Source organism: Camellia sinensis, chromosome 8 (genome assembly GCF_055761805.1).
Source record: "Camellia sinensis isolate YWXY chromosome 8, ASM5576180v1, whole genome shotgun sequence".
Lineage (NCBI taxonomy): Eukaryota > Viridiplantae > Streptophyta > Magnoliopsida > Ericales > Theaceae > Camellia > Camellia sinensis.
In genome coordinates, this window is record NC_138968.1 from 178,659,035 (window position 1) to 178,676,431 (window position 17,397).

The window sequence follows — 17,397 nt, forward strand, 5'->3', positions numbered from 1 at the left end:
TTTTTTATTCTTAAAATATGTGTACAGAAAATTTTTCTACATAATATTATAGGTGTTGCTGGATGTCTATTATGGTCATTTTTATTTAGGATATAATTATTATTAAATTAATGTTTCATTAAATATGTGCTCTGAGTTAATTAGGTGTGTGGAAATAGAATTTCTCATGATAAGACCCAGTAAAACGGGTGTAGGATATTAAAATTAAACAATAATTCTTTGTAATCTAAATTTTCATAGCCCGAATGTCTCAAAACAATGTCATTTTGAGTGTAAAACAATATTGTTTTGATATATTTAAACCATTCAGACCACACAAATTCAAACTACCAAACATTTTTAAGAATTAAAATGGGCTTTGGTTGAGTTAACAAGCGTAATCTTACTACCAAGGGGTCATCCTAATTGATAAGGGAGTATGCTCCTCTCCTTACTAATTAGGGTTCGAACTCCCTATTATTCAAGTGAATATCCGACAATTTAAATGGATCGACTAACTTTTCCTAGTTTAACTTGCAAGAATAAATCCTTAAAATCCTGTGTTGAAAGTGTTGTGAGTATCAAAAACAAGCGTAATCTTGGCTTGAATTGCTCGATGGGATTGGCACGTCGAGGCACATAATGGACCACGTCACATAGTAATCTGGTTAATTATTAAACCCCCATCACCAAGATTTGAGCGGTCCTAATTTCTAATTTTTTGAAAACTCGGATTAGACACCATTAACCATTTGGATTCTTACACGTATACACATCCCAATTCATTAGCCCTGTGAAACCCCGTATTTTTATATAATAAAAATAATATATATATTTTTAATTTTCTTAAATAATTATTCACAATATTTTGAATTTAATATTCTGTATATTTTTATACTGAAAATTTATTCAAAATAAAATAAAATAAAATATTTTTGACTTTATATCATTACTCAATATTAATTTCTGAGCCGTATGATATTTTTACTATATTTTTCTCTATTTTTTTTTGTAATCAAATTACACTGAAACCTAATACATTCTGCACTAAAATCCAATCAGAAACCATGGGCTTGCTCCCCATGTTTTCTCACATCCCACCTTCCACGTGCAATCATTTCCTATAACAAAAGAAACGTGGTGAACATGCTGTGTTCAATGTCTTTTTTTCTTTTTTTTTCATTGATCATCTTTTACTCTTCCTCATTTTGCTTCTCTTCCAATTTCATAGCTTTCTCTCTATCCGTTTCATCTCCCTTTCTCTACACCTCTCATTCTCAAAACTATTTCTTCTTCCTTATCTCTATTCTTACTCCTCCTCCCGACCTCCATAGCTACGGCTTTAACCCACACTATCGCCAACCCGCAAACTTCACCACCATTGGCGCACCGTCGGACCGCCACCACCACCATCACCTATTTCTATTATTATCTACAACCACCATTCACAAAGTGTTGTAGGTGAAGAAAGAGAAGAAGAAAGAAGATGGAGGAGAAAGAAACAAAGTTCGAGAAATTTAATTTGAAGTTCAAAAGTTGGTTTTCGGCTTACTTTCGGCATGCCAAAACCATCCATTCTGGAAAGAAGTGAGACAAATAGGCCTTGTAAGATGAAGTACGAAGTAAGTTGAAAAGATTGGCGAAAGAATGAAGTAAAACCATTAAGAATTAAGAAAGTTATGGGGTCCGAAAGATGGTTCGAAAAAAATGTCTGAGACGGTAGGAAAATAATCTTATTTTTCGTCAAATTTTGGAGATCCGACGGCATGCAAAAAAAGACGGAACGAGGCGTGTGAGCAGTGAACCAAAAACTAGGTCGTAAGTTAAATCCAATGACAGAAAAATAAGATAAAACGGAGTTACGATGAAGAAGATACAGGCATTTGAACTGGTGACATTGAAACTAAAATTCTGGGTCTTCTGTTCATGCATGCTACGGCGGTTGGAGAAGATAAGCTTAAATTTTATCCAATGTTTCTCGGCCCATGCTGCTACGGTGCACCCTAGTACCTTTAGGTTAATCGAGTGGTCCTATGACTTTGGGGATGACCACCCTTAGGTTTTTCGACATGTAGAATCCATTTTTGGGGTTAGATCTTGCAAATTCTGAGTCTAAGATGATGATCAACAACTAAAAATTCTAAGAGAATCCAATGGCAGATCAACGGTGAGATCGCGTCCGATTGATGTGAAATTTCAGCAAAACGATCATGGAGCCAGGACGATTATATCTTACGATTAGAATCATAAATCAAATTCGGACGATAAATCGTTAACAACCTAACATAGTAAGAAAACTCTCATAACCGTCTCATTCTTTTTAATTGTTAAATATTTAGATTTGTGTTCATATGTTAACATAGCTAAAACTTTAGATAAAATTTTGTTTATAGTTGTATGTAAATTTGTGATTGGTATGTTAAATATTTGAAGGTCATTTCTTTATTAGTAGCCTTAAAATCATGATATAATCTTGGATTTAGACTTGCATGTGTAATTTGTGCCATTAAAGAGATGATTAAAGATTTTATTTGGTTTGATTATATAACTCTTCAATCTGCCAGAAACTTGTACGAATTTTTAGACAATTTTATGCTCAAAATTTTGAAATGATTTCTTCTACAAAGTTGTTGAGAATGATGTCTTCTACAAAGTTGTTGAGAATGATGTCTAGTTCATCTAGGAATTTTCTTAACAATTATTGAGCTTGGTACGAATTTATACAAATTTATAATTAAATCTACTATTGTAAGACAGATTTTAGTATATGTTTAAAAGCTTATTAAAAATTCTATATTAAGCCAAATCTGGTAATTTCTAACTAAAATATGAAATTTGAGAAGTCTAATTTCATACTAAATTTTTAGATTGTGGATCTGATTTATAAATTTAAGTATGGAATTAATTTAAAAAAATGTGATAAATCTGTGTCATAAAATTTCTGAGAATTTTACAGAATTATTTATAACTTATTTTTGGGAATTTATTTCTGAAAAATGACCCAAACATATTTATTGAATATTTTGTACATTTTTACGAATTTTAGAACTGTATAAATAATTTATTTATAATTTTTATTACCTAAGGTATAACCTGAAAATTTCTAGACAGGTTTAAGATCATGACTTCAATTATTTATTCGGATAAAAATCAGTTATTGTGTTGGTCCAATTCATCAAATATAGTAAATTAGTAATCAATGTATGGGTGTATTGTGGTTTATTTAATATTGTGGTAGTCTAATCTTGTAAATTAAAGATCCATGCACATGTGTGACTTTGGTTTATTTCTCTGTATCTAAATTATTATTTCATACCATGGTTTAAATAAATTGTTTATTTAAATGCTGTACATTTATTTATTATTGTGTGACATGTGTAATATTTTATGTTGAGAATTTTAATGAGTTGGTATAACATCAATTGTGATTAAAATTTGGAATTATTTGTGAGTAATATCAAAATTAACTGAAATGATTAACGGCATATACAAAGTTAACAATTGACGGTTAATACCAGTTGTTCAGAGTGAGTCTTGGTTTTAAAAAGTGTACGAAATTAAGGGTTGACGGTTAATACCGGTTGTTCAGGGTGAGTCCTGATTTTAAAGAGTGTATGAAATCAAGGGATTGACGGTTAATACCGGTTGTTCAGGGTGAGCCCTGGTTTTGAGAATTCTCACGTAAATTGTGTTGCGAAACTCTAAGATGGAACGAGACTTATTTGAACCCTTTTCGGTATTTGGTTTTGGAATAAGGGTGGATGTGCTGGTGGCACACAGGGAGGTTACGTACCCCTGGCAGACCGTTTCCTTGGGGCAGACCACGGATGCCACTACTTGGGTATATCACTCCGGACGTGGGCATCCCTGGTAGTTACGGTTGGTAACACTTGAATATTTGACCAAGGGAGGGTTTCAAATTAACCGTTGCCAAGCTTAGTGATTGTAAGTTAAATCTCTTTGGTGAGATTTCGAGTGTCACCTAATTTATTAAAATTATTTTAATGGTTGTAATTTATGCTTACAATTATATTGTTACCTCATGTTTATAATCTTATTATTTTTCTCTTAAAAAGAATGATAGGTTGGTTATGTTTTCTTACTGTGTTGCAAAACTCATGGCATATATTTTTGTTGCCCTGGCGTTTTATGCCAGGTCTTGGCGAGAAAATAATTGAAGCTGAAATGGAGTCAACGCTAACGTAGAGCCTTGGCTGACCTGAAACCCCGAGTAGAGCCGAATAAATTATATTATTTTATATAATAGCTATTAAGGACTTTATAATTTCATTTGATGTTGTATTTGGATAATTTTAAGTTTTTATCTATTGTTATTTGGACGTTTGGTTATGTACAAGAGTTGGATTACCCTATTAAGATGTCAACTTTTTAGTTTATTAAGTCATTTTGTTTATTTAATTTCCCTTGATTAAAAAAAAATTTGGGGCGTCATAAGCCCATATCCTCCCGAGTCCGGATCCTCGATAGCACTTTCCTGAGGCCTTCCTTGTCGCGCGTCAAAACGACGTCGTTTTGACTTTTTTTTTTTTTTTTCCTCCCATCTCTTATTTTTAGCCCCTTTTGATTGTTCAGTCCTAGCTGAGAGAGACAAACAGAGCTTCTAAACAGATCATCGAACGTGAGAGGCAACAAATGCGAGACGGCGAGAGATGAAGACAAAGAGGCGGCGGTGAGGCGAGTGGAGCCAGTGAGAGGCGAAAACAGAGAGGTAGCGGTAAGGCGAGTGGAGGCGGCGAGAGACGAACACAGATTTGGTGTTGATTTGTTAAAGTTTGACGAGGTTAATTTCATCTCTCTCTCTCTCTCTCTCTCTCTCTCTCTCTCTTCACTTCTTCTTTGATTCATCCAAAGAGAGCCTTTAAACTAGCTAGAAATTTCATCTCTCTCTTTCTCCTCTTACTTCTGATGAATTTTCTGGGCTATTTTTGTGAAATTTTATTAATCTGTTGAGGTTTTATTAATTCTATCAATTTTTTCATTGAATGGAATGATTTGTTGAGAAGCTTGGAAAATTTGATGTTGTTCATTTGCATGTGAGTTATAATTGTTGAGACTGTTGTTAAAGAAAACAAATCAGGATCCTCGATTAAAACTATAAAAACTACCTAGAAAACTACCTAGAAATTTCATTGTTGTTGAGACTGTTGTTGAAGAAAACTACCAACAAACTACCTGGAAAACCAGTAGACTATTGTTCATTTACTTATGTTGAATTTTGTGGGATGTTTTTGTAAAATTTTATTAATTTGTGAAATTGTGGCCGTTGAGGTTTGCTGAAATTTGTGAAATTGTTAGAAAAACTGATGTTGTTCATTTGCATGTGCGTTATAATTGTTGAGACTGTTGCTCAAGAAAATGGAAAGCCTTATTGAGTGTCTATTAAGCTGTAATAGACAACAAACAAAGATACCCCCTGCTATGCCTAATTCCTCTTGGACCTGAGTTGAGTCAGTTTGTCCCTCCATTAAGCTGTAATAGACAACAAAAGTATCCCCTGCTATGCCCAATTCCTCTTCGCCCTACTAGAAGGCATCAAATTTCTTATGCTGAGATGTAATTATGTTGTTTCTCACATTAAACCTAATAGTTCAAATTACTAAGCCAATGGTTGAAAAATCTGCAATTAACAAAACAATATAGCAGCTAGTTTTATTAAATGTCCAATAACAAAGACAAATAAAAAATCATGTTTGAGCCTATAGAACTGGTAGCCACCTACATTACGCATAATGTAAAGTTTGAGCCTTAAAAAAAATCATGTTTGAGCCTAAAAAATCATGTTCGAGTCATTCCTCACAACCAAAACGTACATTGAATAAGGAGAAAGTCAGGTTCTAGTCAATTCTCCTCGACACCGCAGCTATGTAAATATATGCACATATGTGAAGAGAGTGACAGAGCAAAGTGATATGAAACCATTTTGAAATCATCAAGAATGTATGTCAGCATTTCAATCTCAAGAGGTTCTTTGGGCTGATTCTTCTTGTTTCCATCCACAACTTGGTAGTTTTAGATAACCCCCCAAAGAAAGTAATGACTTGTAGATGTATATATAAGGGAAACTCCTAAACATCTTAGTTTATTGTGCTCTTTGTTTATTGAGCTCTCTGTTTCCTAAACATCTTAGTTTTTTTATTCATATTCTAAATGAACATCTTCGTTTACTTTGGCTCTATATTTTTGCAGATGTCAACTTCAAGTGTTAACGGCAGTACGTCAAATCAATTGACATTTTTGAACAAGAATTGTCCTAAATGTCATAAAAAAATAACTATTCGAATTTTCGAGAAGGAGCGAAATAAAAACAAATTATTTTATTATTGTCAAGATTGCAATGGTTTTATTGGATAGTGCTTGCCTACAAATGCACAATGTAGAGCTAAAGGAAAAGTGCAAATGGAAAATATGCTAACTGTCACCAAATAGCTTCGATTTATGAGCGAAAAACTTTGCTTTCAAAGCGAACAACTTCAATTTCAAATCGCGGAGATGATCAAATTGGAAGCAAACATAAATTAAAGTTCGTGTCGTATGTATGAGTTGTTCCTATTGCTTGTAATTGGTATTGTATTAGTTATGAAGATGTAATAATATATATGCAAGTTAGAAGTAGAAGTAATGTATTTGTCTTTGTTTATGCATGTAATGTATATATTGTAAGAATGTTGGTATCAGTAATGTATTGCGGGTTGGTTGGTGCCCCATTTATTTGAATGTAACTATTAGTTATTCTTCCATTTATTTGAATTTAAAAATTGTTAGCATTTATCCTCCACAAAATTCATCTATTCTCATCTTCCCAAATGCACTGTATAGCAAAATTCACCTATTAGTTATTCCACCAAATTCAGAGATAATCATCCACAAAATTCATCCTCCAAAAAATTCACCTATTAGTTATTCCACATGTTCTCATTTTTGCTCCCAGATAGCAAAAAGCTGGAACATCATCATCTTAAACAAGAGGACTTCCAAACTATGACCCTGGATCTGCATTAAGCAAACAAGAGCCACCTAATTTGCTACCCCTGTATAGCATGAGAATAGATGGATTAATAACAAGCTCAACCAACCCATTAAGCAAACCAGGAATTCAAGATGAAGTAAGCCAACCATTCCAAACTCAACCAATGAATAACAGAATTTGCTTGTCTTTAAATGGCCAATAATAACAACATATCACATAACACATGCAAGGGGGCTACACAAGCTGCAAGGATGACCATCTACACAATTTGTGTTCATATCACAAACTCAACCAACCCATTAACAACATATCAGTAGCTACTTCCAAACATATCATTTCCAAACATTGTTCCCATTGCAAAAATAACATAAAAATTGACCCAAATCCGAACAACATAAAAAAAGACACCCAAATCTCAAAATATAATAACATCATCGTTCGTTCAGGGATGTCCATCTACATGATTGTCAGCGAGACTATGTGAGGCTTGCGACATTTGGACTGCAAAGTGTTGAACACTAGTATCTCGAAGCAACTCCTGAAACGATGTCTGAGTGGGATAGACTAAAGGCATTGACTGAGGCGTATTATTTTCCTGCAATAGTGCTAAATTTATTAAAATATTGATACCATGTATACTGCCATTTGAATATAAAGTATGTAAGCATTTATAACTTACATCATATGTAGGATACATGACATGATGAACACTTTTACAACCCATAGCAAATGGAGGTTGATTTTGAGATACAGGTCGAGATTGAGAAATATAGAGACCATGACCATGACCCTAAAATGCATTGAAATAAAGTAAATAATATGTAAAATGAAAAAAAAAAATTAATAATGCATTTAATTTTACAAAAAACACACAATATGAATTATTACCTGAACATAATTACTGCTCATGCCGAAAGGAGGTTGAGATTGACCTTGGCGAGTATAAACAGCAACACCCTATACAACCAATGCAAGGAAAAAAAAATTCACATGACTACATTGCAAGAACAACCAATGAAGATATGTAGGAATCTTAGTTATCCAACAACATTAATAAAGTAAAACAATGGTTCCGTATGAGGTTCAATTTTCCTAAGGTCTATGCATGTCAAATGTTGCATACAATATTAAATATTACCAATATGGAACGATTACCAATGGCCGAAGAAGGTTCAGATTGATCTTGGGAACCACAAAAAGAATCATCCTACATACATAAAAAAAAGACTAAAATAATTAATATCACCCAACTAGATGACAAATGATAACTAATCCTATAAGATTAATACAAGGTTGCACACAATAGTAAATATTACCTGAATAGAATTATTACCTACGGCGACAGGAAGCTCAGATCGACTTTCGAGAGTACAAAAAGCATCACCCTACAAACGACCAATTTATTTAATTCATTACTTTTCCAACACACATAACACAAAATTGGTAACATATATCACATAACACATAACAAAATATCATTTAATCATATGCAACAATTTTGTGTAATTAGCTGCTTAGACTGCATTCTTTTCTTCTTTGCAATAGATTTTTCCATCCCGCCCTTGATCCTCCTTCTTCCCTTACTAGTTGCTTGTCTTTTCTTGAGTCCCTTAGCTTGGATTAGACAATCTACTTCATCACTCTGTGGGCATGTGTTAGTTGAGGAATTTCTCAATTCAGTGACGTCCACTTTACCATAACTATGCACACTTAATTTGTCTTCAACCAATACACTCAATTCTTCACCTTTTGCAAGTGACAAATGATAAGTTTCTTCACTTTCAGTAGCTCCACTTGCTATTGCTCTAAACATATTCATCAATGACCTATATCGATCACTTTGATGTAGTTTCACATCAACCTTGGCATCATACCCACGGCTATCTTTCACACTTTCAACCCTTGCTTTTTTAGTCCATTGTTTCAGTATGTATTGTGCAAGAAGGTCCGTTGCATTGAATATATCTCTAAGCACCTTCAGACAATGTCGACACACTATGCCCTTCACTTTAAACTTCTTGCAACTACAACTTAAAGAACCATCTCTATCCATTATCACATTCTTATTTTTTTTTTCCATCTACCACCGTTTGAATTGTGAATATGGTACTCTCACCATCATTAATAGTGCCTACAATGGACGCTTCAATGGACTGTACGTACTCATTTTGGAATTCCTCAAAAATTGTTTTGGTGTAAATATCTGCCATTTGCTTTAACATCAAAGTTGGAATGGAAACCTTTGGCAATTTTTAGGACAAATTATATTCGGCTTCCAATTCTTTATACCTCTTGTCATAGAGTACCCTCTCAAAATACATGAAAAATTCCATCAAGTTATGATCACAATTAAGATAATCCTTCAAAAATGTATTGAATGATTCACTTAGTTGAGTAGTACTCATTCCAGCTGCCCAAGAATTCATAATATATGGCCATCCTCATTTGTCCTTCACACCAAAAGTTTACTTTAACCAATGATTGTTGTGTGCATCATAGCTATCGCAGCATCTTGATCTGTGAAAATAGTTTTTAGAGCTTTGTTTGACATTGCCTCCAAAAAAATCTGAAACAACCATGTGAATGATTCGGCAGTCTTATCATACATCAACGCTGCACCGAACATAACTGTTTCTTGATGATGATTAAATCAACAAAGGTTCCAAAAAGTCTATGCTCGTTATTTAATTTGTAAGTAGTGTCAAGGGTCACTACATCACCAAATTGAGCATAGTCCATTATCATTTGAGCATCGGCCTAAAATATATTACTTAGCTACTTTTCACAATCTAATTGGACTGTATAATAAAAGGATGGATTTTTCACAGTTTTCTTACGAAAGTACTGTAATACACTACCCGCTTCTTCATATTCCAAATCTTTTTGTCTCTTCGATCTCAAATAATTTTTTTGGTCCAATTTGGTTAAGCCAAGTGATGCTCTTCCACCAGATTCCCTACCGAATAGCTCATAAGCAGACCTAAGAGGAATTCCAGATTCTGAAGCCAATTCTACTTCAATTGCTTAGGTGGTAGATATTTTTCTTTGGGATGGCAACATATGAATGCACTTTTGAGGCACAAGGTCATGATTATGATGTTCAACAAAATCAATTGCAACATATTTCTTTAAATTTCTATCTAACTTGATACTTAATCAGGCACCACAACCACATCTCACCTCTTGTCTCGGAAATTTTACTAGTGAATCTCGCTTGTCAATACCCCAAGTTCCCTCTGTATAACATACAAAAGTCCGTGAAGTTATTTCCTTAGTTTGTTTGTTCTTGTGTGCATACAACTTCCTAATACTAAAGCTCACATTTCCTCCATAGTTATTGTAAAAGTCATACACAGCTTGTTCAGAGTCAAATGGCATGTCCAATTTCGGCTTCCAGCCACAACTAGCCAACTTATCAACAACATTATTTTCTTCCATTACCTACAATTCAGTACCATACAAATAATATAATAAAAAAAAAGCTAATTCTCAAAAATTGATGGATAGGATTTTTGAAAAGTGGGCTTACAAATAAATTTTGTAAAATTTTATCCGTTCATGTGCTTTCTGTCTTAGTAGTGTTTGGTTTCTGTCCTGTGTTTGTAGCAATGATCATCACAAATTAAGCTAATTCCCATCAATCGCCAAAGTTTCCAAAGATATAAAAAATATATATAACAAATAAGCTGATAACAGAGGAATTAACATTCTTTTAAAAAAGCTAAAAATATGAAATCAAAAAAATTAGGAATTCCAGATTCACAAAATTGACACTCAACCCACGAAAAATGGATGATAAAGAATAACAATTTTGATCCACAAATGGAAAACCCACTATCCAGATGTGTACATCTAACTAAAATCAAGCAATACCCAGTCATCAATCATGAATGCAGATCACAAATATGCATGTATATATTTTAGTTCTCTCTCTACTGAGTAATTTGTATAACATTTTCCTATACATATAATATGCTAGTGGAACTAATGACTGGTGGAGCTCTTGTATGAATATTATTATAGTATTAAAATAATGGATTATATGCATAATTATACATATATATGCTTGAGCTTTGTTTTTCTTTTCTTTTTTTTTTCGGTGGATGACTGTATGTGTTTAGGCTTAATTCAAATGGGAAATCACAATAAAATCAAGCAATACCCAGTCATGAATCATGAATGCAGATCACAAAGAACACAGAAATGCACACATAGCTTTCGAAATTTTTGAAATTTCAGACAACAAAGATGTATATATCAGCGACAAAAATCTGAAATGATGATCCTAATTAATGTCACTTATTTTGTGTCACTTATTTTACCTCGTCATGGCCGCAATCTCGCCTCGCCATCGCGTCGCGTCCCTCCGCCATTCTCTGTCCTTCGCCATCGTCGTCTCCTCCCTCTGCCATCCTTCATTCTTCGCCATCGCGCCTCTCCACCATCCTTCGTCCTTCGCCTTCGCCGTTGCCGTCGCGCCCCTCTACCATCTCTCAGTTCGTTTCTATGCCTCTCTCTCTCTCTCTCTCTCTCTCTTCGTTTACCGTCTCTCTCTCAGTTCGTTAGGGCTAAACAAAACAGAACACAGAGCTGCTGGTAGAGGAAGATGATAGTCAAAGAAGCGGGAAACTCAAATTTTGGGGGAGAAATAAATAATAATAAAAACAGTAATCAAAATGACGTCGTTTTGGAGAGGACGGCAAGGAGGGCCGTAGGAAAGGGCGACCGACAATCCTGATTCATATGGTCCCAGTGTTATGTTGAAAACCGTTATCGACCCAGCTATTCTTTTGTAGGGCCAATTTGGGTCTTCATTTTTTAATACATTTTTTAAAAAAACAATCCAAAAAAATTTAAAAATTAATTTTTAATTAACTTTCCCAAACAATTCGTATTATCCGTCAACTCGTATTACTCGCCGGAAAAGAAGATCCATACACATGTACCGCCGCTATTATTATTAGTTTTATTTATTTATTTAAAAGTGATATTTATATTCTCTTTCATTATAAATGCAATGTGCTTTATGGTCATATTTGTTTTACGACTTAAATGGTTGGATTGAACTATTATTGTGGGGATATATTTTTGAGTACCGACACATGCAAGGTGACGCCGACGTGTCGCCGAGGTGCCACGTGTCAGGGTCATGACGCCGAGGTGATCTCGGTCAAGCCGAGGTTATCTCCGAAGATATCGAAATCTGAGATAAGTGGATAAAAGATAAGGGACAAGAGTCCTAGAATAAAGAGGAGACTTAGTCAAGATAAGGATAAAACTCTTAGGGAGTTTATCTTTATCTCTGAAGGAGTCCAAAGTAAGTACTGAACAGGAATCCATAGAAGTCAGGCTTTTATTGAGATTAGGATTGAGGTAATTATAAAAGAGAGACACCCACATGGATCTAAGGTACGCAATTTTATGCTTTAAGCATTGAGTTTAGCATTATTGATTATCTTTGAGAGATATTGAGTACTGACTTGATCGTCGGAGTACCCCCGGGTGGCGAACCACCCTCGGAGTCTTCTCTTTCTGTTGCAGGCCAGCCAGGAGCCATCTATTCTGCCACTGTTCTCCAGCTGAGTACTGAGTTGGACAGTGTGATCGAAAAATCACTCACACAATTTGGCGCTGTCTGTGGGAACGAAAGTAGAATAGATGGCCAGTAACGAACAGAAGGAAAAGATTGGGGACGACACTCCTACTGGGAATGGGAGACCTATTGACCTTGATGGCGAAGGAGAAAGGTCGAACGCAGAAACTCATAAACAAAATCACGGAGCGCAAGACGTTGGCCAGACTAGCGACGCACCAAAGAAACCTGATCAAAGCAGGTATTACAACGAAAACGAACTCCAGGTTTGGAAGGATAGGTGCCTACGGAGGGACGAAGAGGTAAAAGAGATGGCAAACAAATTGGCAGACCTGCAGTCGGTCGTCAATTTCATGATGCAAAATAACGTCATGCAGCCACCATACTCGCTGCACGGCACGCCGATTCCAGCGGCCAATACCCAGAAGGGAGGACAGAAAACAATCCCCGTAGCCCCTCAGCACAACGAAGACGAGAGATACTTTCACCGACCTTTCAGGGAGGACGGACGAAGAGAATCAAGAAGAGAAGGATCACGGAGGACGCATCGCACAAAGGAGGCAGACCCCAAAGGACATTGGCATGTTCAGGGGCAGGCACTGTGCTTCGACACAACTCATGGAGAAGGATCGAAAAGGGCTCACCACGAGGCCGAGAGTAGTATACCGAAAAGACTGAAGTCGAAAGATAGCTGAGCTCTTGGGCAGAGAAAAGAAGACTTAAGAGATTACCTCAAAAGGAAGCAACAGAATGCCTACGCCGAGGTAACCTCCCCAGATAAGCCGAGGACACCATTCTCGGCGGAATTAGACAGATTTGAGGCACCAAAGCGGTTCAGTATGCCGAGGTTTCAAATATACGATGGTAAGTCAGACCTCAACTTCCACGTTGGACTCTATTTGAACTCAATGGCATTGTATAGTGGGAACGAGCCGTTGTACTGCAAAGTGTTCCACTTATCCTTTGGGAAGATTGCATCAGATTGGTTCCACAAACTACCGAAGGGAAGCGTGAAGACTTGGGAAGGCCTGGCCGAGATGTTTGTGGCCAGGTTTGTGACAAACAAGTTGCAGCCATTAAGGGTGGACGCATTGATGGCTCTGAAGATCAACAAGGATGAAGGCCTTAGGGCCTATGCAAAAAGATACTATGAGGTGTTCAATCGAATATCCGAATGTAATCAAGAGATGGTAGTCGTATCTTTTAAGAACGGATTAAAAGACAACTGTCCACTACGAAAGTCTTTGGCAAAGACATTGCCAAAAAGTATGGAGCAGCTCATGGCGAGAATCGAGAAGTACGCCAGAGCCGAAGAAGACACGTCAGGAACCAAGGAGATAAAACAAGAGAAAGGAAACGGCTCGCCGAAGCGAGGCCGAGGTAACAATGGAACGAGCAAGCAAGAGGCAGAACTGAGGGCCACACAAGCAGTAACAACTGTGTTCCGAATCCCAATTCCCAAAGTCCTGGATCAAATTCGGAACCAGCCCTATTTCAGAACGCCAGGAAGGACTCCAGGAGAGTTCATGGGAAGAAACATTTGAGGTATTGTGCTTACCATAATGAAGATGGGCATACAACTCTGGGTTGTAGAGCCCTGAAAACATATTTGGAAGATCTGGTGAGACAAGGACATCTGAGAGACCTTGTCGATGAGACCAGGACAAGGGAAGAACGGGCAAGATTGCCTCAGGTAGCAGCAACCCCACCTCCCCCAGCACAACAGCCGCAAGTAGAAGGACCTCAGATAATCAATGTAATCCACTCGAAGGTCAACGAAAACGAAATCCGAGGAGAGACCCAGAAAGTGAAGCACCTGCAACATGTCTACCAAGTCGGGGAGAAAAGACATCGGGCAGAAGAATGCCAAGGACCAATGATAACCTTTACTGAAGCCGACCTAAAGATGGTCCAGCATCTGCATAATGATGCCTTGGTAGTATCCCTCCAGGTTGGGGAGTGCCAAGTGAAACGCATCTTGATTGATCAAGGCAGTTCTTGCGACATCATGTACGTCCGATGTTACAAAGAGCTCGGCCTTCACCCAGATGATATGGAACAGTCCAATGGCCCAATGGTTGGGTTCAATGGAACGCCGACATGGCCTCTGGGAGCAGTAAGCTTGGAGGTGCAGGCTGGCACCAGGAAGATCAAGATAGAATTCACCATCATCGACACACCTTCCCCTTACAACATCATCTTGGGAAGGCCATGGTTGCATGCAATGGGGGTAGTTCCCTTAACATTGCATCAACTATTGCGATTCCCAACAGAGCATGGGATAGAGGAAATCAGAGGCGATCAGCTGCAGGCGAAGAATTGTTCCATGGAAGCAATGAAATGTACCTGCAGCGTACGAGAGCCAGAGAAGGCAGAAATTAAAGATGAGGACGTGGAAGTCCTAGAAGACGTCGGCAAAGAGCCAGCCGAGAAGAGTGAAGAGGCACTAAAGAAAATTCTCGTCCAGGATGGGGATGAAGAACGCTTCTTTCTTCTCGACTCGGGCTTAACCGAAGAAGAGGAAAAAGAGTTGGAAACTTTTTTGAGAGCAAATATTGAAGTGTTCGCTTGGACACCTTACGAAATGCCTGGCATTGACCCTGAGGTCACGTGCCACAAACTGAATGTTGACAGGTCGGCCAAACCTGTAATTCAACGAGCCAGAAGACCGACATTGATGCACGTCGAAACAGTAGAAGAAGAAATAGACAGACTTCTGGAGGCCAGGGCTATTAGAGAAGTACACTACCCAACATGGCTATCCAATACAGTGGTGGTAAAGAAGAAGAACGGTAAATGGAAGGTCTACGTAGACTTCACCAGCCTCAACAAAGCCTGTCCCAAAGACAGCTTTCCTCTACCCAAGATTGACCAACTAGTAGATGCCACTTTAGCGCATGGAAGAATGAGCTTCCTAGATGCCTACAGAGGGTACCACCAGATAGCCATGTAGCCCCCAGACAGAGTAATGCCTTTCGGGTTGAAAAACGCAGGAACAACTTACCAAAGGCTGGTAACCAAAATGTTCAAGCACCTGATTGGCCGAACAGTAGAAGTCTACATCGATGACCTGGTCGTTAAGACCAAGGAGCCTGAGGGTCATCTTACCGATCTAAAAATAGTCTTTGAAATCCTTAAAACATATCGGTTCTGACTCAATGCATCGAAGTGTGCATTTGGAGTTGGATCTGGTAAGTTTTTAGGATACTTGGTGACTAGAAAGGGCATCGAGGCCAGCCCAAATCAAATCAAGGCCATCCTAGAGTTGAATAGCCCGACATCGGCAAAACAAGTGCAGATGCTAACTAGAAGGTCCGCAGCCCTAAACAGATTCATAAGCAGAAGCTCAGATAAATGCAGACCTTTCTTCAACTTGGTGAAGAAAGCCACAGACTTCTTGTGGTCAGAAAAATGCAAAGCCGCTTTGGCCGACCTGAAGAGGTACTTGACCACAGCTCCAGTTCTTTCAAATCCAGAACCTAGGGAGGAGCTGTTTCTGTACTTAGCCGTTTCAGAACATGCGATAAGTGCAGTACTAATCCGAGAAGAAAAAGGGGAGCAAAGGGTTGTTTACTATGTAAGCAAAACCCTAGCCGATGTAGAAACGAGGTATCTACCCTTAGAAAAATTGGCACTAGCTTTAGTAATGGCTTCAAAGAAGTTGAACCATTACTTCCAGGCCCATAAAATTGTGGTACTAACAAAACACCCCTTGAAGTCCTTACTGCAAAAGGAAACCTGACAGGAAGAATAGCCAGATGGGCAGTCACCCTAGGCCAGTATGACCTGGAGTATAGACCAAGGACAGCAATCAAAGGCCAGGTTCTGGCTGACTTCGTGGCCGAGTTCACACCATAATCCATCGAACATCGGGCTCCGTTGAGCCAGGAAGAGCGATGTCTAGCCAAGCAAGGAGAAGCACAGCCAAAGGCAAAAGAACAAAAGAAAGAGGACAAACTCAAACCCTGCAGCATTTACATCGGCGACTCCTTTCGGCTGTTTGTTGATGGGAGTTCAAACCGACAAGGAGCAAGGGCAGGAGTAGTATTGATATCCCCAGATGGGCAGGTACTAGAACAGTCAATTTGTTTGGGGTTCAAGGCCTCAAACAATGAAGCAGAGTATGAAGCACTCATTGCAGGACTGAAGTTGGCCGCAACAGTGCAAGCAGATGAGGTAATAGTTTTTTGTGATTCACAACTAATAGTTAACCAGACAACAGGTGAGTTTGCAGCCCAAAATGAACGAATGTCGGTCTACGCAAAAGAAGTCATCAGACTGTCAGCCTTATTTCAGAACTGCCGACTACTTCAGGTAAACCGAGATGATAACAGCCATGCCGATGCATTGGCCAACCTAGCTAGCGTAGTATAACCTGGAAAAGCAAGGACAATAATAATTGATTACCTGTCGGCCCCGAGCATTGAACCAATAACCATGGAGTATGAAGCAATGTGCGTAGACATGAGACCAAGCTGGATGAATGCAATTGTTGCGTTCCTAAAGGAAGGAAAACTACCAGATGACCGCAAGGAGGCACACAAGATCAGATTGAAGTCGGCAAGATTCAGTCTAACAGTAGAAGGACATCTTTACAGAAGGTCCTTCACTGGACCCCTTTTAAGGTGCGTACACCCTTTACAAATTGAAGATTTTCTATATGAAATCCACGAAGAAATTTGTGGAAGCCACGCTGGGGGCAGATCACTAGCTCACAGGGCCATTACCTAGGGGTATTGGTGGCCTTACATGCAAAAAGATGCAGAAGCCTACGTGAAGAAGTGTGAACAATGCCAAAGGTTTGCACCCTTGATACACCAGCCAGCTGCTAACCTGA

The 17,397-nt window shown here is 37.9% G+C and overlaps 1 protein-coding gene across 1 annotated transcript; it reads right to left on the reverse strand.

Annotated features, from left to right (window-relative positions):
* Nucleotides 1-10,123: 10,123 nt before the first annotated feature.
* Nucleotides 10,124-11,379, reverse strand: LOC145798322 (protein FAR1-RELATED SEQUENCE 7-like). The gene is made up of 2 exons (XM_082885838.1): nt 11,290-11,379; nt 10,124-10,408 (listed from the first exon to the last, which is right to left on the reverse strand). Exons 1-2 carry the CDS (start codon nt 11,377-11,379, stop codon nt 10,124-10,126), a joined length of 375 nt encoding a protein of 124 aa, XP_082741964.1.
* Nucleotides 11,380-17,397: the final 6,018 nt, after the last annotated feature.